A 23,639-nucleotide genomic window follows, 5' to 3' on the forward strand; every position below is an offset into this window, starting at 1 on the left:
GTAATGGCACACATAACTATAATCCTAGGACACCCAAGAGGCTGAAGCAGGATTCCGAGTTCAAGGCTCCTATGGGCTACATGGCAGGACCCTGTCTCAAGTCACCCTCATGTTTCTCCCTCCCAAAAGCCAATTAGAGTGAAAACTTTTTAATGAGAACAATCACATTATTAGTGAGTCTTTCTCCACTAATAAAATGTTAGTAAGTTGATTTGAAATAACTGATGTTCCTATTTGGAACTGGGAAAATGGCTCTGGTTAAAGCACTTGTTAGCAAATATGAGAACCAAATTCAGATTACCAGAAGCCTTAAATGCCAGCAGGATACAGCAGCCCTCCTTCCTATAATTCTCACCTCAAATGGCAGAGACAGGAGAGAGAGTCCCCTGAGCAATCTGGGTGGTGAGACCAGCTGTATAGACACACTCTGCTCTGGATTTGACTGAGATCCCATTTCATTGACTAAAGTAGACGTGACTTAGGATGATTTTCATCAACCACGAGCCTCCATATGCCCACACATGCAAATATGCATACACACACACACACACACACACACACACACACACACACACACACACACATAAAAATGGAACAAAGAAAGGGCTGGAGAGATAACTCAGCTGCTCTTCCAGAGAATCTGAGTACAGTTCCTATCACCCACATCCTGTAGCTCACAACTGACTCCAGCTCACTGGATTCTCCTTCTCCCCGCCTCTGGCCTCAGGCACCTGCACACACACACACACACAGTATTCACTTACAAAGACATACACACATAAATAAAAATAGATCTTCTAAAAAATGGAAGAGCTGGGTGTGGTGGCACATACCTTTAATCCCAGCACTCGAGGCAGAAACAAGTAAATCTCTGTGAGTTCAAAGCTAGCCTGGTCTACAGAGTAAGTTCCAGACTAGCCAGCACTATATAGTGAGACCCTGTTTTTGTTTTGTAAGTTTGTTTGCATTCCTCTATCCTACTAATAGAAATCTTTCTGAATTTTTTGTCAGTACTGAGGATTAAACCTATAACCTTGTCCAGGCTAGCATGCGCTTTGCCACTGAGTTGTATCCAGCCCTAAACCTGGCCAGCCACCCTAACTTTAGTTTGTCATTTAATCATTTAGGTTAAGTCACTCAAGTTAAGTTACTTAAATATTCAAATCTACTTTTCTCTTTTTTTCTTCCTGAGGGATTATCTGTGTAGCCCTGGCTGTCTGAAACTCACTCTATAGACCAGGCTGGCCTCAAACTCAGAGACCTGGCCACCGCTGCCTCGAGAGTGCTGGGATTAAAGTTATGTGCCACCAATCCCCGGCAAGCATCACTTTTCTTATCTGAAATATATGCATAACAATTTACAGTGCACACTGTAACAGATTTCTGAGTTTCCTTACCTGCAACAGAGGCAACATTCATTAAACAGAAACTACAAGGGGAGTTAAGCCATTCTACCTCCCTCCTTGATGTTTAAAAAGGTATAAAAAATCTCTAAGTGACCCACAGGGTTGGTGAATGCCTCTGATCCCAGAGCTTGGGAGGCAGAGGCAGGCAATCTCTGTGAGTTCCGAGGGCAGCTTGGTCTATAGAGCTAATTCCAAGAGAGCCATGGCTACACAGAGAAACCCTGTCTCGAAAAAACCAAAAATAAATAAATAAATCTAAGTGAATGCTACAATATAAATTGTGCTGGATTAAAAGCCTGCACCACCCAGCCACATTATATAAAACTCCTTAAAGCAGGAAACATATCCTCTTCTATATAGTAACCCAGAAGAGCAGGTACTGAAGAATGCTCTGAAATGAAATGGTGACTATCACTTTTCTTCATCACATGATAATGTGAGCACACTGCTCATATAAAAAAAATTTACAATCTAAAAGTCCTTTATTAAAGAAAAAGACAAACTGACAATAAATTCTTTTGTAGCTATTAATAATATTCATATATCAAATGATTGCACAAAACCAAATTCAAAAAGTTTTACATATATACAAAATACTATTTATATAAAATTTAAAATACATACAAAGCAAAGTATTCTTTGTACATGTGTATATAAAATCATAAAAATAAAATCAGAAATTGTCAGGAAGCTCAGAAGCACTTTTAACTTAAGAGGGGCCTTGAACAAACCTTTCCTCCTGTCTTGGTTTCTAAGAAGCTGAGATTTCAGGGCTGTGCCCCCAGATCCAATTTGCTTTACTTTAAATAATTTGAAGTAAATTTTAAAAAATTCTCATTTTATCAAATATGAATAGTAGATGAGTGAAACATTGACTGCTATTAAAATCTGAATAAGAATTTCAAAACATACAAACAAATTTTAACACAGCATCAGGTTTCTAGACTGTTCCTTACACTGAAGAACTCAAGTACTTTTCACTAAGCAGGGTGTTAGAAAGGGCCAGACAATGTCTAAACATTAGTGTTCGAGTGCAGCTTAGTCCAGAGAAATGGATTTGGTTTCTTGCCCTTCTCATTCACCACCTCTTGAAGTTTGAAGCGCATCTGTGCAGCGGAGTTACAAGATACACTCAACTGTCACACTTGGACACAACCCCAAATACAAAGCCTCATTTTCCCGCATTGATCTGGAACTAGACCCAGCACATTACATGTTAGGCAAGAACCCTACCATTAAACTACGTTTCCAACCCTATTGCTTGCTCATAATACTATTCACTGCTTACTTCTAATTGCTGCCATTATCTATTTATTAAACATTTTGAATGATCATCTTTTAATTGATGCTTTCATATTCATTCATACAGAAAATTCAATCTAAAAACACCAACTAGCATCTGTTCTTTTTAAGTTCACTTTGGTTTGCAATCCTGGAACAATGGGCACCGATTTTCATAGCATTTGCATAAATTCAATCTTATTCAAGTCTGGTCATAGCCCAAATGTCTCTAAAATGAAACTTAAGTATTCTGAAAACTTCACAGTGACTTATGTCTATTAACAATGACCTCTTGGCTCATCTGATTTTCTCATGTTCAGGGTATCAGGGTATGGTGTATGAGGTATCAGGGTATGGTGTATGAGGAACTCTGTGTTGAGAATTAGAATACTTACATACTAGTCCTAAAATCTATCACCATATGTGACCCTCATTTCACATTCTGCTGTTTTCCCATAGAAGTAAATAATTAATATAAATACACTTGTATTATAGAGAGTACTCAAGTTCTACAGGTAATTACCTTAGAAATTACCTTAGAAAGAAAAGGCCTCATCCACTTTCATAAAAGTTGAAAATAATTTCTCCAGGCAAGCATTAGATATTCAAGATATAGAGCTCTGGTTTTCAATTATTTTTTCATTCATTTTTGATTTGGTAGATAGAGTTTAGTGGTGGTAAGGATTACCAAATCTATGTAAGACTCATCTGGGGTTGGGGATTTAGCTCTGTGGTAGAGCGCTTGCCTAGCAAGCGTAAGGACCTGGGTTTGGTCCTCAGCTCCAGAGGAAGGAAAAAAAAAAAAAAAAGACTCATCTTGGTTTGATTCTCAGCACCACAAAAAAGGAAAACCACTATAATTCTTCTCTTAAAATGTTGATTTATACTTTTAGAAACTTCCTTTGCCAGCTGTTCAAAATTGCCATAAGATCAACACAAAGGCATTATTTTAAAGATATTTACCTTTTACATTTCTTCAGCTAAAACAGAGGTTGTTTTATCACAGTTGAATAAACTTGAAGATTTCTTTTGTGGGGTAGGGGGACAAGGACTCACACATGCTAGGCAAGCCCTCTACTACTGAACTATATAACTCCAACCCAAAAACTTAATATCTCAGAAATGGGCACAAGTTCTAAGTTCTAGATTTAAATCACTAAGAGATGTGCTTTCCGTTGTTAAAATTAAACTTTCTTAAAAAGGAACTACTTTTGTGTGATAAGTTTAAAAGCTAGAATTCCACTTATGCTTTCCATAAGATAAAAATGGTAAAAAAAAAACAAAAAAAAAAAAAAACATGGAAACATGAGTAGCATATACATAAAGGTGAAACATTCTGAGTTGCTCAGTTTCATCACTCTAAGACAGTTAACAACTTTATCAGTATCTTGATATAAAATGCTTCATAAAGTTATAAGAAGAAAGAACGTGGCACCTCTATCACACATAATAAAGATGATTACCTTATCTGGTGCTGACTCACAAGAATGTTTCATCTGATTATCCAATGGTGAGTCAGGAGAGGGTTTAATATGATTATCCAAATGACAATTTCCAGGAGCCCCTTTCGTGGCTTTATTAATTTCAATTGCAATATTATTAATTTTAACTTCTTCAGACTTAATTCCTTTCATTTTATCCTGTTGGCAAGTTACATTACTATGTGGTTTCATCTCTAAAAATGTACTTTGAGACACTGGATGAGGCATTTCTAAAACTGGTGGTGAAAAACCAGTTCGTAATAAGCCCAATTTAGGAGATACTTGAGAGTCCAATTTATGTTGCTGCACAGAGTTAAATTTTGAGAGTTTAATTTTAGTCCAGTTGGAGTTCCTCTTAGTAGAGCTATTTATTCCATTTAGTATGCATTTCACAGGCTTTGTTTTCCTACTGGGGAAGAAACGGTTACACTGCACATCCTGGTTTGTTTCTTTCTGATGGAGCATTTGTGGTTCAGCATCAGTCCCTTCCGGTTTGACATCTGCAGGCTTCTCCTCCTTTACACTTGCCATGTGTGACCATTCCCTTTTCACCTCTACAGTATCTGATTCAATTTCACCAGCAATTTCTTCACAAAGTTGGAGAATGCTACCTCGCTTGCTCTTTCCAGCTTGCTCCAATTCAGGATCAATACTTTGTTCAGGCACTAATGGCTGTGGAATTTGGGGGGATTTTGTGCTAGTATTTACTTGAGTATGAGCTGATTTCCTTGGTTCATTCTTTTTAGAGACCACTGAAGTAGCTGTTTTTAATTTTCTAACCTCAGAAGTTACAGGCACAGGTTTTGATTCTTCTTTTCTAACAGTCTTCTGGAAACACTTTTCAGATCCTGGAATGCACTGAGAACTACAAGTATAGGCTGTCTCGTGTTGTACTTTGAGCTTCTTTCCTTTGGGAGAATTTATTACTTCATTCGTAACTGAATTTCTGTCCTCCTTACAATCAGACTTTATTTCAAGCACTTTTCTTTTCACATGCTTTTGATTTACTGTAACTTTATTAGATTTACTTTGAGTACTGTTACACTGTTCTCTTCTTGTTGGCTGCAAATTCTGTGTCACTGCCTGAATCTGACTCTGAATCTCTCTACTGCGCAAAGACCTGGTTGAACACTCACTTAACTGTTGTAGTCTTTGTGATCTCCGGTTAAGTTGCTCGTTTCCTTTGAAGGTTCCAAGCACTAATTTTTCCTGACATAATCTCTTCTTTTTTGTAGATTCTTGTGATTGTCCCTTCACAGTTACCATATTATTATTAATGGATTTAGTTGCATTTTTATCAGCTGCTGATGCTGACCTTGTATTCATTCGTTTTCCCAATTCAGGATGATTTATTTTACTCTCGTTGGAGGATCTAACCAGTGCCTTTACAGCTTCCTTGGAACCTGGTTTCTTTGCTAGACTGTTTTGAGAACTTTGAATTTCTAGTTCTAAATTCTCATCTTCAATTTCTTTAGTAACTTTGGAGGAATTTTGTTTTGATTTCTCCTGAATGGACATTATTCCTGAGTAATGTCTTCCTTTCTGAGAAGTTTTTGAGGACTGTATCCAGGTAGATGCAGATGCTAAGTACTTAGTATTATTACTGAGTAGATCTTAAAAACCAAATTTAACTTATACTGATGTACATTTCCAACAGAAATATCAGGTTGTTTCAAGTAAGGTTGCTCTCTGAAATTCCTAAGACATGAAAAAAGCTGGCGTAAATGCTGCAAGATATTTGCTTTATGATTTTGCTGAGTAGGGAAATGGAAATCTGAAGAAAATTTAATTCTAATTTAATATTTTCAGAAGTTTTTTAATTTTTTAATGAAAATAAACTTCATTCAGATCCAATTTGTTTTAATTACTTTAGTTTCAGGCCTAACCCTATTACTAGGAGTTATTTATCACTGACCTGTCTGCTTTGACAAAATTTCTGACAACTTTTTTCTTCTGAAGGCTACAGCTACTGGACGCTGATGCACTTGTAACATGTCTTATGGCTAACAGGTTTCTTTCCTTGGTTTCCAAGTGTGTTGGTTTGTGGCTATTTAATTTCCTTCGCTTCGTAAAGTACTCTATTAATATAAATTTCCTTTTATGCTGCCATTTCTGAAAAATTAAACAAAAAAAGACATTAAGTTTTATTTAATCCAAGAAGCAGGTCAATGATAATACTATGCAGAGAAATACCTCAATTTAAATAAAATTTAACTCCTTCTTTTATACTACATTCTTTAGAATAACACAATGAAATCTCCCCAAATATATTTTTCTATTTTTTACACTTATTTTAAATGTATAAATATTTTGCCTGAATATATGTACCACATGCATACTTGGTGCCCATAGGTCAGAAAGGGACATTGGATCCCCTAGAACAGGAGGTACCAATGATCTGGATGGTTGTGAGTCAACATGTGGGTGCTGGGCATAGAACTCAGGTCCTCTGCAAGTGCAACAACTATTCTAAACCACTGAGCCACTTCTCCAACCCCTCCCAAATATATTCTTCAATAGCAATTTGTCCTATTAAAAATACAGAATAAACTTAAAAATTAACCTATCTCTTGAGATTCACTTACAGTTCTTTTCCCACAAGATAGAACTGATGTTTCAGCCACCATAACTCAAGATAATCTGCTAACACCATTCCTTATAATCTCTTCTTAACATATTATACAGCGCCTAAAACACAAACAAACAAAAACCTACTTAAAATGTTTAAAAAGATAAAGATGTAATCATCAACTAACCTCTCATCAAATATCCTATAACTCTACCCTGACCAACCATTAGTCTATTATTTATCAAAGCTCATTTTACACATAGCATTCAATTTCATTATTTCTATTTTGAAGAACACTATGGTACATGCATCCATTTAAACAGTATACATCCATTATATACTTTGGAAAAAAGTTTTAAAATATAAAAACAATTCACAATGTAAACATTAAATGTATTAAACAAAGCAAAATTTCATGAGGAAAAACTACATATATATAGGTAGAAAAAATGAGACATATAAGTAAAGCTGATTTAATTAAAAGCATTTAGTAGGTAAAGAAGAAAATCTATGAACTAAATGAACAATACTGAAATAGTAAATAGAAGTAAAAAAGACATTAAGAGCTGGTAATGTAGCTCACTTGGTAGAGTGATTGCCTAGAATGCACAAAACCCCATTGGACTTTGATCCATAGCCCCTCAAAGTCAGGTGTAGCGGTACAAGTCTGTAATTCCAGCACTTGGAAATAAAGGCAGGTTGATTAGGATTTCAAGGCCATCCTCAAGCTACAGGAAACCCTGCCTCAAATAATAAACAAACAAACAAACAGAATAGGATATTAAAAAAACTAAAAGACTAAAGACAATGGGGAAATGGCCCAATGGTTAAGAACAATTATTGCTCTTGCAAAGGACCCAGGTTCAGTTTCCAGTTTCCACATAAGGCAGCTCACAACTATCTTTAAATCCAGTTCAAGAGCATTCAATGTTCTCTGGCCTCTGTGCACCTGCAAGAATATGTGCACATAAGCTCACAAAGGCACATGTACATAAATAAAAAATGAATAAATAATTTTTTAAAAAATAAATAAATAAGTCCCTAAAGAACCACCAATAGGAAGCCAGGCATGGTGGAGCATGCCTTTAATCCCAGCACTCGCGGGAGGCAGAGGCAAGTGAATCTCTGTGAGTCAAGGCCAGCCTGGTCTACATAGTGAGCTCTAAGACAGTCAGAGCTACACTGTGAGACCCTTGTCTCTAAATAAGTAAAAAATAAGGGGAAGAACAATACAGAAAGTCACTGTGTGTCAACCTCTGGTATCCACACATATATGCCCATGCACACATATAAACATGTATACCCACATACTCTACACATACACAGACCAAATAAAAACCATAAATACTGAATTTCAAAAAAATTTATTTCCAGGACTTTACAAATATTCCTATATGAATGCATAGGTACATATAATCACAAAGTTGACTTCAATACCATTTCAACAAACTACCCCAACAAATAAGTACCACTGTAATACTGCTTCTATCATTGATGACAATTATACAATAGAATACCATGCAACTGTGTTAAAGTAGTTCCAAGATTCAACTTAATTCTCAGCAAGTCCCACAAGCTTTTCATATACAAAGTGACACCCCAATTTAAAATTTTATTTCAAATTCATTTTATTTTAGATGTGTCTTAGTCACTGTTCTATTGCTGTGAAGAGACACATGAACAAGGCAACTCTTTTTTTTTGGTTAAGACGACTCTTATAAAAGAAAGCATTTAATTGAGGGCATGCTTACAGTTTCAAAGGCTTAGTCCATTATCCTCATGGTGTCAATGTGCAAGCAGGTAATGGGGAGTAGCTAAGAGCTACATCATGATCCACAGGCAGAGAGGAGGAGACTATAGCCTTGGCATGGGCTCTTGACACCTCGAAGCCTACCACCAGAGACACACTTCCTCTAACACAGAAATATCCTAATCATTATTATCCTGTTATCCTATCAAAGAGTTTCTCTCCTTGATGACTAACCATTATGAGCCTATGAGGGCCATTTTTATTCAAACTACCACACCACACAATTTTGGTCGCCTAGGAACTCATAGAAATCTGCCTAAGGAGTACACCACCATGCCAGCCCAAAAAAATAATTTTGTTTTTAAAGTGATCTTGGCAGTGCATGAATGTAATCCCATCAATTGCAAATAGAAATGGGAGGCTCAAAAGTCCAAGGTCATGCTAGGCTATATAGCAAGCTTGTGAACAGTCACCTTGACTACATGAGATTCTGTCTCAAAAGAAAAATATATATATATATATATGGACATGTGAATCATGTATAAAAGCCAAAGGACTACTTTAAAAAGAGAAAACCAGGCCTCATAGTGGAGCACACTATTAATCACAGCACTCAGGAGCACAGACAGGTTGGACCCCTGAGCTTGAGCCCAGCCTGGTCTACAGAGCAAGATCCCGCACAGCCAGGGCAACATAGAGAAACCCTGTCTCAAAAAACAAAAGAGCTGAAGAGACAGTTCAGCAGTAAGGAGCATTTGGCTCTGGCAAAGGACCTGGATTCAATTCCCAGAACCCATCAAGCAGCTTAAAACCACCTATGACTCCAGTTTCAGGGGATCCTATGCCCTCTTCTGGCCTCCATGGGCACAAGATACATATACACATAAAAATAAGTAAATAAAGCCGGGCGTGGTGGCGCACGCCTTTAATCCCAGCACTTGGGAGGCAGAGCCAGGCGGATCTCTGTGAGTTCGAGGCCAGCCTGGGCTACCAAGTGAGCTCCAGGAAAGGCGCAAAGCTACGCAGAGAAACCCTGTCTCGAAAAAACCAAAAAAAAAAAATAAGTAAATATTTTAAAAAGTAAAAAAGCAAAGTTGTACCTGCCTATTGTGTGTGAGGCCCTAAATTCAATCTCCAATAGTGCCCTCTCCCTACCAAAAAAGGGGCTGATGAAACATTGACAATAACCCATTTCCAAGCTTACTATAAATCAACATAACACTGACAAGGACAGAGAGAAAAACATAGAATGGAGAAGCAGATCCACAAACATTTCATTCCCACTCCTCCAACAGGGTCTCAGTATACAGCCCAAGCTTACCTTGAACTATCATTAATCCTGCCTCAACTTCCTTTTTTTTTTTTTTAAACATAATTTCTTATTGATTCTTTGGAAATTTCACATCATGCACCCCAATCCCACTCATTTCCCAGTCCCTTCATATCCACCCCTCATCCCCATAACATCCCCGACAAAAGAAAATTTAAAAAATATTAATTAAAGGGGCTGGAGAAATGGCTCAGCAGTTAAGAGCACTGACTGCTCTTCCAGAGAACTGGGGTTCAATTCCCAGTACCCACATGGCAGCTGACAACTGTCTGTAACTCCAAGATCCACCACCCTCACACAGACGTACATACAGGTAAGAACACCAATAAAAATGTTTTTTCATAAATTAAAAACAAAGCCAAACAAAAAGACCACTTCACTCCTCCCTTTTTCCTGCCTGTCCAACACCTCTTCATGCACCTTAGTGACATTAGGAGCAAGTATGTCATACATATCCACTCAGCTTTCCTTGCAAATGTTCATTGCAATGAGTTATTGGTCTGGTTCAAGGCCTCTGGCTTCTAGCACACCATCAATACTGGACTCTCACCGAAACTGCTCTCCGACACCCTGCTGCTGCCCCTAGTCGTGGAGATCTTGCAGCTACAGTTCACAGGACCAGTCCCCACAGATTCCCGTAGGTCATAGATGGGTAGAGACTGGAGTGGGCTAACTCAAAATCTTGGATGTGAGTCTGGATAGTAGATGATTATGTCAGTCCAAGGCCTCTGAGACTACTGTCCTTGGGCAAGAGGCAGAGCCAGCTCTTCTAGGCCCATGCCACAGGGGGACAGTGAGGACAGGTTTAAGCTAGACTCGGCCCTCAGATTTCAACATGCATTGTTCCTATAGCCACTGTGGTAACACGGGCCACAGAGATCAAAAGATACAGAGACTCAGTCCACAGCTGCAGGTCAGGCTAAGACATTACCACTGCCCCGCAACAGCATGGCCCTCAGACACCAACACGGTCTCAGGTGGCCGACCAGACTCTGAGCATCCACAGGGCCCTCAATCGTCACAAGAGCCACAGACACCAACTCAGACCCTGGCTGGTGTAGGGCCTCACAGGCTTCAACTTTCTAAGAGCTGGGATTACAGGCCTGTGTACTACGTGAGGATCAAATCAGGTTTCAACACAACAAACCAATGGAAACTGGTCTTTAACAAATGGAAAAGCACTAGTACTGGACAGATAGGAAGCAGCAGTAGAAACAGGAAAATAAGAAAAGCAAGAACAGCCGGGAGGTGGTGGCGCACGCCTTTAATCCCAGCACTGGGGAGGCAGAGGCAGGCGGATCTCTGTGAGTTCGAGACCAGCCTGGTCTCCAAAGCCAGTTCCAGAAAAGGTGCAAAGCTACAGAGAAACCCTGTCTCGAAAAACCAAAAAAAGAAAGAAAAGCAAGAACATCTTCATCAATACCATCTTCATCATCCCTTACCTCAGACAATCCACAAAAGTAATTTCAGGTTGATCAAAGACCTAAATGTAAAGTTACCAAACTTCTTTGGAAAAAAAAAAAGGAAAGAGAAAATCTTGGCTCTAATCAAAGTTTAGGCAGGAAGATCTTTAATAATCCACATAAGTCCACACACAATAAAGACTGGTTCAAAAATTTTCAAAACAGCTTCATGTACCATAACCAAAATCTGAAAACAACCCAAAGTACCTGAGAGACAACTCGTTAAGTTATGTGGGGATAGACAAGAATAACATATCACTACAGTAGAAACTACCCAGTAAACAAAAGAACATACTAGTATAAAGAACAAGGGTGACTCTCATAACCATGCTGAGCAGCAGAAGCTATACACAAACACACACTGTAAGAGTCTACTTTTCATGAAATTATAAAAAAGTCAAGTTTCACAGTGACAGAAAGCAGATCAGATGTAGCCAAGGGTTAAATGTCAGGGAGGAAATGATGTAATCTAAGGGGTGATGAAAATGTTCTTATTTTGAATGTGATGTTGATTTCCACAAGTGTCCATCAAAATACACAAAATTTAGTCTTTAAGAAATCAAATTTAAAAAACTAAAATTTATCATATAATCATACTCTGATACAGGTGTTCAACAAATAAGCTAAAACTGATAGGTTCCAACAGCCAAAAACCATAATTAAACCAAAAAGGCAAGATAAAGAACAGGGTGAACTTCATGCAGTTACGTGGAGGAAGCAACACACACACCCATGTTTATGCACACAGTGACTGGAGGACTGTAGGAGGAGACAGTGATGATTTCTGGAAAAACTGTGGGGCCAGTGTTAGGAGCAGGAGAAAAGCATACTTTTCATTACATAGCTACTGAAATGTTGTACTACATTCACACAAGATGAGTCAGCAGAAATAGGCATCTGATACCAAGCCTAAAGCCTGACCTCACTTTGATCTCCAGAACCCATATGGTAGAACTAGAGAACTGATTTCTCTGACCTCCATGCACATAATCTGGCAGGCACATACATACATCTGTGTACACAATAAATAAATAATAAATGAATGAATGTGTGGAAAGCTATAGGAGCTAAGAGACAGCAGTTAAGAGCACTGGCTGCCCTTCCAGAGGATCAGCCTAGGTTCCCAGCACCTTCAGGGCAGCTCACAGCCTTCTATAACTCCAGCTGCAGGATCTGATTCCCTCTTGTGACCTCCAAAAGCAGACATACACATAGGTAAAACACCCATCGATAAAACACAAAATAGAAATTTTAAGCTGGGTGTGGTATGCACACCTTTAATCTCAGCACTCAGATCAAAGCCAGCTTAGCCGACATAGCAAGGTCCAAGTCAGCCATGAATACGATCTTCCAGAGGATACAGGTTCGAATCCCAGCACCTACCTACATGGCTCACAACTACTCATAACTTCAGTTCCAGGGGATCCAACAAGAAACACATGGTGTACATACATGCATATATGCAAAACATTCATACATACAAAGTCAAAACAAATAAAAGTATAAAATTAAACTTCCCTGAAAATATAAAGCATATCTAGCCTTTTAATCATCTCAAAATACACAAAATTAATAGAAGCCACTTACCTTACTGAAATCGAAATCCTGTATTACCTTTTTAAGTTTCTCGATGTTAAGTGATGCTTCTAATTACAACTGTATACTTGGGAACCTGGAAGAGAAAAAAAAAAAGAATTCTATAGCTACAGCAAAAACAAGCTGTTGAAAAAATACATAATTCAAAAACTAGAAAAGTATTGTTATTAAAAACTGCCAAGGGCTGGAGAGATGGCTCAGCGGTTAAGCGCACTGACTGCTCTTCCAGAGGTCCTGAGTTCAATTCCTAGCACCCACATGGTGGCTCACAACCATCTGAAATGAGATCTGGCACCCTCTTCTGTGTTATAAATAAATAAATAAATAAAGAAAGAAATAATAAATAAATAAATCTTTAAAAAAAAAAAAAACTGCCAAGCTGGGCAGTGGTGGCACACACCTTTATTCTCGGCACTCTACTCGGGAGGCAGAGGCAGGCAGATCTCTGTGAGTTTGAGGCCAGCATGGTCTACATAGAGAGTTCTAGTAAAGCCAGGGTTACACAAAGAAACCTTGTCTCAAAAAAACAAAAAAAGTATAACAAAAAAATTAATAATCCCAGCACTTCAGAGGCAGAGGCAGGCAGATCTGAGTTCGAGGGCAGCCAGGGCTACACAGAAGAAACCTGTCTCCAAAAATAATAATAATAATTAATTAATTAATCAATCAATCAACTAATTTTTAAAGCAGAGTATGACCCAGATATCCCACTTTTCCATATTTACCCAAAAGACACCCAGATAATACGTATTACAGAGATACTTGCATATCAATGTTTACTCCAGTCCTATTCTCAATAGCTAAGTCATGGGAAAACACAGAAACAGACAAAGAAAATGTAATTTTATAAACACAATGGAATTTTTTTCAGCCATAAAGAAAACTGAAATTGTATCATTTGTAGGAAAATAGATGAAACTGGAAATTATTATATTAAGCATGAATTTAGTCAGTCTCAGAAAAACAAGTATCACAAGTTTGCTCTCATTTGTTGATCTTAGACTTTATAAATACACAAAAATCATGATTGTACTTGATGACATGAACAAGCAAAACTGTATGGGGAACAAAGGAGACTGTTTGAATCTTAGATGGTCATATAACAAAAACTCAGAGCCAGATATCAGGGTGAAAGCTGAAAGACCAGGGAAGCAGAACAGCCAGTCACCAGTTCTCACCTCTACGAAATCTTCAGTCTGAACTGTCTCCGCACACTTTATATACCTTTCTCTGCCCTGCCATATTACTTCCTGGGATTAAAGGGATGTGTGTTTCCCAAGCAAATGCATGGGATCTCAAGTGCTGGGATTAAAGTTGTGTGACACCACTGCCTGACCTCTATGTCTAATCTAGTGGCTGGCTCTGTCCGGATCCTCAGGCAAATTTATTAGGGTACACAATATAATCACCACAGGCGACAATGGGAGATTAGTAGTAGTAAGGAGAGACGCTCAAAGAAAATTTAAACTTGCCTGAAAATGGATTTATGTAACCCCAAAACAATAATAAAATCCAGGCATAGGGCACATGGCCAGCACTTGGGAGATGAAGGCAGGAAGATGAGCAGTTCCAGGATATTCTTAGCTATCTAGAGATTTCCAAACCAATTGGAATTTATGAGACCGTATCTCCCATAATCACTACATACATATAATTTTTTAAAAATGTTTTTGAATGGTGGATTAGCTCAATGTTGTGGCCCAAGCATATAGTCCCAGTTACTTAGGAGGTTGACTCATAAGGGATCCCCGAGCCCAGGAGTTTGGACCACTCTAAGCAATACAATAAGACTCTATCCCTTTAAAAGTTTACTTCTACTACCTCAATTTCTTAAAAAAAAAATTTTTTTTTTCATTTTATTTTTTTCAATACAGGGCTTCTCTGTATCCCTGGCTGTCCTGGAACTCACTCTGTAGACCAGGTTGGCCTCAAACTCAGAGATCTGCCAACCTCTGCCTCCCAAGCATGCGCCGCCACCACTATTTCTAAAAATTTTAATTCAGCAAATGACTTGGCATTCTGGACCTACCTTGGAAAAAGAAGTGGTACATAGTGGCACCCCCCTTTAATCCTAGCATGGGAGGCAAGGACAGCCAGGTCTCTCGTGAGTTCCAGGCCAGCACAGTTACACTACGAGAATTGTGAGAGCTAACATTATGTTTTAGGTTTAAATTATTGCACATAAGAGATCTATAAAACTAACGCCTCTAACAAGTGAGCCCCACTTGCCCAAGGACAGATAACTTCCTGGAGTGCTTCAGGCTCTTATTCTTGTACGACAACAAGCCAAGTATTTTCACTTCTATAAACAAGCTGTGGCTGCCCATACACGGGATGTGCTTGATCATGTATGTAGGCGGAGTAAGCAGGCAGGAAGTTCATCAGGATATATGCCTACCTGTGACTGGACATAGGTGGGGATGCATATGCTTGGGGGTCTTGCCTCTATAACCCCTGAATAATATAATTTGCTAATGTACTCTGGGAATCCTAGGTATGACCTGGACAGTATCTATCATCCTGGCCAGTATTTTTAAAAGCTTACTTCAAATTTGGCTCAAAAATTGTAGTAGTGGTCTTATTCTTGCCCAGTAGGATTAGTATTTTTAAGAACCTGTCTTTAAAAAAATAAAATAAAGGATAGAGACATGTCTCAGCAGTTAAGAAGGCTGGTTTTTCTTCCAAAGGACTAGGGTTCCATTCTCAGCAAACATTTTACATTCTACGAAGCTATGTTGAGTAATTTCTTACAACCTGTCAACATGTTTTATTGTTGCTGTTTTATAATATTTATTTACCTTTTGCAGTCTAAAGTGTTATCTCATAGTTTGGTCTGTGGTTACCTAATTGATAGTAATATTAATCATCATGTGTTTAATGGACATTTGTACATCTTTTTATGGAAAAACATCTTTTCAGAGCTTTTGTCTATTAAAAAATTGATTACATTTTTCTTTTTCTTTCTTTCTCTCTCTCTCTCTCTCTCTCTCTCTCTCTCTCTCTTTCTTTCTTTTTTTTTTTTTTTAGGCAGGGTTTCTCTGTGTAACAGTCTTGGCTATCCTGGAACTCTGTAGACCAGGCTGGCTTTGAACTCACAGAGAGCCACCTGGAGTACTAGTAGTATGCCACCCACCGACAAGAAAAATTTTATTACATTTGTGTATGTACATGCACACACACATTTGCACATGTGGCAATTAGAGGCCAGCTCACAGAAGTTGGCTCTCTCCTTCCATCATGTAGTTCCCTAGGCTCAAACACAGTTGTCAGGCTTAGTAGCAAGAACCTTTACTCACTGAGCAATCTCACCAGTTCTTTTTGTTTTTTGAGCCTGGATCTTGCTATGTAACATTGACTGAACCTTGTGTAAACTCAGCTGGCTTTGAACTCAATACTCTAGGTTATGAGGCTGAAGAGATGCTCGGAGATTAAGATCACTTGTTGCTCTACCAGAGTATTCAGCTGGAACCTCCAGCTCACCCCCGCTTGACACGGAAAGCCCCATTCCTCTCTCCAAACCCCACCCTCTCAGAAAATCTCCAAAAAAGAAAAGGCACCCAAAAGCCAAGTTTCCCATTCTTGGCAACTATGGTGACTCCTCCCCTTAAGTTACCAGAGGGCCAAGTCCTTGCCTAAAGTGTACCATACGTGGGCACAAACCCAGCTTATGGAGGACACGTCATCACCCCTCACTTATAGGATATTTTAAGCTTCCTGCTTTAGTTTGGCCATGTGACTTCTCCAGTCCCAATCTTCGGGGCTGGAGGACTCACCCAGGTGTTGCTTTGCTCAAATATACCTAGTCTTTTGCTTTTTCAATTCTGCTCGATAAGGCTTACTGCATCGTTAGAGAAACCTATTATCACATTACAGAAAACCTATTATCTTGGTGCTGAAACCCAGAAGTTAAGTTTTCCCACCAGGTAGACCGGATCCCCCAGCTCAACTCCCCAACCCTACCACCACCACCCCACCATGTGGCCACATGGGGAGCCACTCCTCTCCCTTTATCTCCCTCTCCACCAGCAGTGATCAACTTGCAACTTGGGGTGAGATACCCATTTCCAAGCTACTGCCTCCAGAGGTACCAGTTATCTCTTCCAAGTCAAGATCTCTTCTGGGTCAGACTCTCAGGATATCCTGCCAAGCCAAGGCTGCACCAGGACAAGCCCAACCCACTTCTGGAGCAAAGACAATCTTTGTTCTAGAGGAGCTTTGCGGAGGAGACATCCTTCTCAAAGACTACCCCAACTGCTCCACCCCAGGCTATCTCAGGGGCCGCCTTGCCCTAGTCTTCGATCTCTGGCACAGGCTTGGAAATGGGCAACCCTGGGTCTAAACTCAATTCTCAGTCACCCCTGGGTGTCTACTCCAAAATCTAGATTGGGGCTGTCTGACCCCATAGGACAAATGGTGTGAGCTCCCTAATCCAGAGTTTCTGAGCTCTGCACTCCCACCCTCCCTCTGTAGCCAGTGCTTAGTGGCCCGGGTTTTGTCAGTCAGTTTGTGGCGGCTCCAGGGGTTGTTTCACCCAGGAACTGACCCGAAGGCATGCACCTCAACTGGGCTGCCTGGGTCACTGGCATCCCTTACCTCTTCTTCCTTTTGTCTCTTCCCTGTTCTGTTTGTCTTTCTACCTACCTCTCTCATGTCTCCACTCCCAGACGGCCTTTGTCGTTTTCACTCTCCCCATTCCCCATAGACCTCTTTCATTAACTCTGCTGTTCATGGTGTGTTCTCTTACTGGCATACTTTGGAAGGACTGGCTGAAAGGTACCTACTTTGCCTTTTTTACTCACTAGGCTTTCCTGGCATTTGGTCTGAACTATTCTGGAATTCTACTCACCCGCTCCACCTACAACAGATCCTATCACCCTGTTTGTTTCTGTCTGCTCTTCCACCCCACCATGCTCTACCCGCCTTGATCCAGCCTCCCCAGCAGGAGACACGGTCCTGGTTATCCATTTCATTTCACAGTCATCACTAGATATTAAAAAAAAACTAAAAAGGCTGAGGATGCTCCCTAAACCTCTGTACAGGAATTAGTGAAATGGCTTTTAAGGTTTTTCACACCCAAGAGGAGGCAGCTGAGTCTTCCTGGCACGCTCAGCTGCAACAGAAGCCTCATACTTTGGCAGCTTCCCTGAGGCCATCGGTAAGGGAGCAAGGGAAGTCCACAAGGCTCCATCCCGCCAGGGCCCAGCCAGAGTCAACTCCACCAGGAAGGCCACTGCTCCAAATGCTGCCCCAACCCTTAGCTACCAAGAAGGCCATGCTCTGTCTGCTGGCAGCCTGGCCACTTGGAAGCTGGAAAGCCTCCATATAGGCTCATCCTCTATGCCACACCAGAGGTCCAACCCCACCAGCACAGGCATCTGAGACTCTTCCAGCCTTTAAGCTTCTCAGCCTGGTGGAAAACTGATGGCACCCCAACTCTGAGACTCCCATCACCCTCACCAAGCCTAATGTAATAATGTTCCAGGTAGCAAGTAAGTACATTACCTTCCTGGTGGACACGGGGCTACCTTTTCTGTCTTGACCTCTCACTCGGGTCCTACAATTCCCTTGCCAATTTCTGTCACGGAGATGGATGGGACACACTCCTTTCAGCCTAAGACCCTGCCACTTCCTTGCATTCATGCAGGACAATTCTTCTCACACTCTTTTCTAGTCATATGCGTTTATCCCGTACCTCTACTTGGCTGTAATAGTCTCAGCTGCTTTGGGACCACCCTCTCCTTGGCCCCCACACTCTCTTCTGACTCCCATTTTCCAGATGCTCTCATTTTGGGGCCTGATGGGATTCTTCCATCACTGGATCCCTAACTTTGCCATCATGGCCAAGCCCCTGTACCAGGCAGCCAGAGAGACCCCCACAGGGCCCCTCACCCACCTGGCCACCATCACTTCTCTTTCCTGCAGGACACTCTCCTAAAGGTCCCCGCCCTAGCTCTCCCGGACTCCACCTGCCCCTACCACCTCTTTACAGATGAAAAGGTGGGAGTTGCCACCAGAGTTCCAGGACAAGCAGCTGGGCCACTGGCTGAGTACCTACAACCCCCTTCTCCTTTCACATGCTGACAGCTATCTCCCTGCCCCCACGACAATGCATCCAATTGCTCCTGAGCCTGCCCCATTCTCCTCATGGGGACTGGGTACTCCTCAAGCAGTTATCTTCTGTCTCTAGAGCGCCGGTGGACGGGACCCTACACACTGTGATCCTCACCACCCCTTCAGCTGCCAAGCTCCTGGGACATCAGTGCTGATACCACTTCTCCAGGCTCAAGTGGGCACCTACCCAGGACAAATGGGTCCCTCCACCCTCCAATTTTCCAGAATGTTCCAATGAGGGGTCATGATGTTAAGCCTGTCTGCTCTTGTGTCTTGCTCATTCACCTTTGTCTCTTTCGTACAACGAGGGCACACCTCCAATACTTTCTTACTGGCAATCTTCACTCTTCCCATGGCTAGTCCTGTTCATAGGGCCAGTGGTAATCTATTTTTTTCTTCCTAGCAACTTACCTTCTCCACTTCCTCCCGGAACCAATTCCTGAAGTCTCCAGGGTAACAGTTAACTGAATCCTTCTTCACCCATAACTCCCACTGAGCACAAGCCCACGGACTCCTGACTCTGCCTCCCCATGTTGTCCCACGCCAATAAGAAGTAGCCAGATTTGAACCAGCAACTATATACCCAAAAAGGTCAGGAAGTTTGGCTAGAACCTCCAGCTCACCCCTGCTTGATCTGGAAAGCCCCATTCCTCTCTCCAAACCCCACCCTCTCAGAAAATCTCCAACAAAGAAAAGGCACCCAAAAGCCAAGTTTCCCATTCTTGGCGACTATGGTGACTCCTCCCCTTAAGTTACCAGAGGGCCAAGTCCTTGCCTAAAGTGTACCATACGTGGGCACAAACCCAGCTTATGGAGGACACGTCATCACCCCTTGCCTACAGGGTATTTAAGCTCCCTGCTTTAGTTCAGGCATATGACTTCTGCCTCTTCTCACACCTGGATCTCTGGGGGCTGGAGAACTCACCCAGGAGTTGCTTTGCTCAAAATAAACCTGTTCTTTTTACTTTTTCAATTCAGCGTGATCTGGCTTACTGCTACTGAGATACAGAAAACCTATTAAAGGCCAGGCGGTGATGGCTCACACCTTTAATCTCAGCACTGGGGAGGCAGGGCCAGGTGGATTGCTGCGAGTTCGAGGCTAGCCTGGTCTACAAAGCAAGTTCCAGGATAGCCAGGGTTGTTACACAGAAAAGCCCTGTCTCAAAAAAAAAAAGAAAAGAAAAGAAAACCTATTAAAGAGGACTGGGGTTGAAATCTCAGCACTCACCTGGTAGCTCACAACTGGCATGGACAGCACTGCTGCTTGTCAAAGTCCAGCATTCTGACATTGCAGATCACAATTCTCCAGCACCCTTTTACTTTCATTTTTAATGATTAAAATTAATCATTAAAGTGTTATGGGAGTTTTCCTTATGCCTTTTCTTTGGGAAATTTTGTGTGGACTTCAGTAGAGGATGAGGAGTATATATAACAACAGCCTCTTTAAACAAAATAATTCTTTGGAAAAAAAAATCCCCACCACTGTGGGACTGAATGATAAAGCTGCTAGAAAATTTAGCTAACATAAGCTTGATAAATAAGGTACATTGAATAAATAAGACATATATGGTAATCAAGATTTATAAATTTCTAAGGTCTAGTCAGGTTCACAGTAATATTTGTCTAGCTTCATCTTTACTCATTTTAAGCTTTAGCTATTTAGATAAACTAAGCCATATAAAAAACTTCAATATCCTATACTAGTTTCTGATCCCAAGAGTCCTTCTCCCAAGGTCAAGCATTTAAACAAAGGCTCACATTTCCTCAGGGGCTTCAAGTTCTATTCCTGCTTGCTTCAAAGGGAGTCATTCTCCTTATCTCTGGCAAGTAGAACTTGTGGCCCTCTCACTTACGTGACTGTGGTGCCTAGTGACTTGTCACGGCCGGTCAACCCCAGCTCACAGGCCCGTTTCTAATCCTTTGTGCAATTACAGTGTATAAAAGGTGTAGCCTTTTTCAATCAAGCAGCAGCCACCCCAGATCGCCTGACTCAGATCGTGTCAGTTTCCTCCTTCCCTTCGCCGACTCCACACCTCCTCTTTGGAACCTGAACCCCACCGGAGCTGGACTCCAGCACACAACCATCTGTAACTCTAGTTCCAGGGGATGTGATACCCTCTTTTAGCCTCTGAGGGCACCAGACATGTGGTACAAAAACATACATGGGAGCAAAACATGTATACAGTTAAAATAAAATTTAAGTAACTTGTAAAAATTAAATATTCCAGGCTAGCCTCAAATTTACCAAATCTGCCTGCCTTAACTTCTCAGTGCTAGAGTCTTTTATAGGATGGCCTTGCACTCTTCATCCTCCTGCCTCACTCAGCCTTTTAAATGCTACAATTACAGATGTGTGCCACCACACCTGTTTCCTCAGGGGTGGTTTGAGAAAGAATCTACAGAACTTGATTTAAAATGTAAAAGATCACCTGTTGCTATTCTGAGAACTTAGAAACAGAGAAGGGACCACAGCCTTTAGACAGATCTACCAATTAGGAAACTGCCACCGCAAAGAGCACTGATCTTATGTGGTGCCCAAACACACACACAGGCGAAAACACCCATAGAAAGTTTTAAACAGAAATGAACAAACCAACCAACCTGGTTCTTCAACCCATTCCTTTTTCTCCAAGCTTCTTTGGTTATAGGCTAACAGGTATTCCCCCAAAGACATATCTGTGTTCTAATCCCTAGAACCTGTGAGTGTGATTTTTTTTTTAAAAAGGTCTTTGGGTTGGGGATTTAGCTCAGTGGTAGAGCGCTTGCCTAGCAAGCACAAGGCCCTGAGTTCGATCCTCAGCTCCAAAAAAAAAAAAACCAAAAAAGGTCTTTATAGCCCACAATCAACCACTTTTAAAAAACAAAAGGTCTAGTCTGAGAGACTAGCTCTCAGAACTGCTCCAGGGTTGTGAATAGACATCTCAGTAGCTGGAGGGTACCAGGCCTCCAGTCACCACCAGGGTAGTAAAAAAAAAAAAAAAAAAAAAAAATCATTGAATGCAGCCAGGGCTAGACTTTTTCTATCTGAGGGGAAAATAAGGAAAAACACGCTTTCTGATAGTAACTTTCTCTTTTACTTCATCTTAAAAAAAATCTTTCTCTGAAAATCTGTCTCCACACAGCTACATCTCTTTCATACATACATCTCAGAATCTCTTTCTGAAAAATCTCTCTTGCTCTCTTCTCCTAGTTACTCATTCTCTCTCCTCCGCTCCCTTTGCATATTCACAGCTTACACAGCTCCTCTACACAGCAGCAGCTCCTTCACACAACGTGGGCTCTCATAACACATAAGTCACACTGACCAGTGAGTTACACTTGGGAGTGCATACAGCTCTTTCCCAGACAGAGAATGACATTGAAATTCAGGACTTAACAATAACAGTTTGGCTGAACCTTGAGTGGTTGGGAAACGTGCAGAAAGAGAATTACCGCAGAGGGTTATATCTACCCAAGTTACTTCAGTTCTGACCTTGATTTAGGAATAAACACCTGGAACTTATGTGTGTGTATTCTCTACGGGGGCAGCTAGTCTGTTTTGAATAATATGTTCTGAAATCTAAAATTAGCTGTCTTTGTGACTGAGAATATTGTTACTTTCCTGCATCGGTTATGAAAAATAGTCTAGTATTATTTCTATTCATCAGAATTATACAACTTAAACACAAATCATCTTTCTGACCATCCACAACTATGTGTGCCCAAAGATGGAATATTTTCTCAAGATAAACACACAGCAGTGGGGAAAATACCCATAGCTGTTATTAGGGAAGAAATGAAGTGGCACATGAGAAAAATTACAGACATTTACAGTCAGTGACTCCATGGCCTTGCCAGGTGGGGCTCCCCATCAGGTGGGTCTGGTGGGTCAACCATCAAACACTAGTTGTCACCTGCTGTGTACTCCCATGGTCTCCTGCAATTTTCTTTAAATGTCTTTATAGCCCACAATCATCCACTTTTAAAAAACAAAAGGTCTTAAGCAGGCCATAAAGTGAGACTCAGTGTCTCCACACCGGCCTATCTTAGAGTGAGTTGTAGAGGCCAGTGACAGGGTTCAAGCAGGCAAAGGTGCTGCTGCCAAGTCTGGTCACCATATTTCAATCCCCAGAACCTAAACAGTAGAAGAAGAGCAGTGAGTCCCATAAGCTGTCCTCTTTCACATATATTACAAGCACGCACATACACACAAATAAGCAAAGCAAATAAAAGTGGGTTTCTGACCCCAGAGCAGCCACAGATAGTCAATACTAATGCAGGGTTCATCAACTTCACCAGCATTAATATTCTGGAGCAGACACTGGCCCTGGAGTGAAGATCTGGCTGTGTGAACAGAGATGTCCAGTATCAGTCTCCGTGGCCTACACCCATTAGATGTCAACAGCACCCCTTTCCCAGTATTGACAAAATACATCCAGAGATTGCCAAGTGTTCCAGAAGGCAAATTCACCTAGTTGAGACAGACAAGATTAGCAATTATAGAACAGTTACTAACTGAGAAATTGAAAAAGGTGAGCTAATTCCCAGAGAGGTACTATGGTTCTCCTCAATCATGTGAGTCCTGAACTACATTCAGGTTCCCAGGGCCTGGTGTGTTTTCTGATAAATCCTAATGTGAAGTGGTTTCTGCTTGTTTCTCTTACAAGCTCTCG

At 40.9% G+C, this 23,639-nt stretch overlaps 1 protein-coding gene and 1 non-coding gene across 9 annotated transcripts in view; one reads left to right on the forward strand and one right to left on the reverse strand.

Moving 5' to 3' along the window:
* The window catches only part of Esco1 (establishment of sister chromatid cohesion N-acetyltransferase 1), a 65,464-nt gene that overhangs the window by 36,360 nt on the left and 5,465 nt on the right, over nucleotides 1–23,639 (reverse strand). For all 8 annotated transcript variants that reach the window (XR_013045955.1, XR_013045953.1, XR_013045954.1 and 5 more), the window contains 3 exons: nucleotides 12,868–12,952; nucleotides 6,754–6,856; nucleotides 4,151–6,280 (listed from right to left, as the gene is read on the reverse strand). Coding sequence is in view for 5 of the 8 variants with exons in the window: in XM_042264273.2 (XP_042120207.1) it covers nucleotides 4,151–5,686 (1,536 nt within the window). In the remaining 3 variants the exon portion in view is untranslated. The remainder of the gene's footprint in view (nucleotides 1–4,150; nucleotides 6,281–6,753; nucleotides 6,857–12,867; nucleotides 12,953–23,639) is intronic.
* Nucleotides 21,722–21,794, forward strand: Trnaa-agc (transfer RNA alanine (anticodon AGC)). The gene has a single exon. It is a non-coding gene; the product is annotated as a tRNA-Ala (tRNA).

This window comes from Peromyscus maniculatus, chromosome 19 (assembly GCF_049852395.1).
Source record: "Peromyscus maniculatus bairdii isolate BWxNUB_F1_BW_parent chromosome 19, HU_Pman_BW_mat_3.1, whole genome shotgun sequence".
Lineage (NCBI taxonomy): Eukaryota > Metazoa > Chordata > Mammalia > Rodentia > Cricetidae > Peromyscus > Peromyscus maniculatus.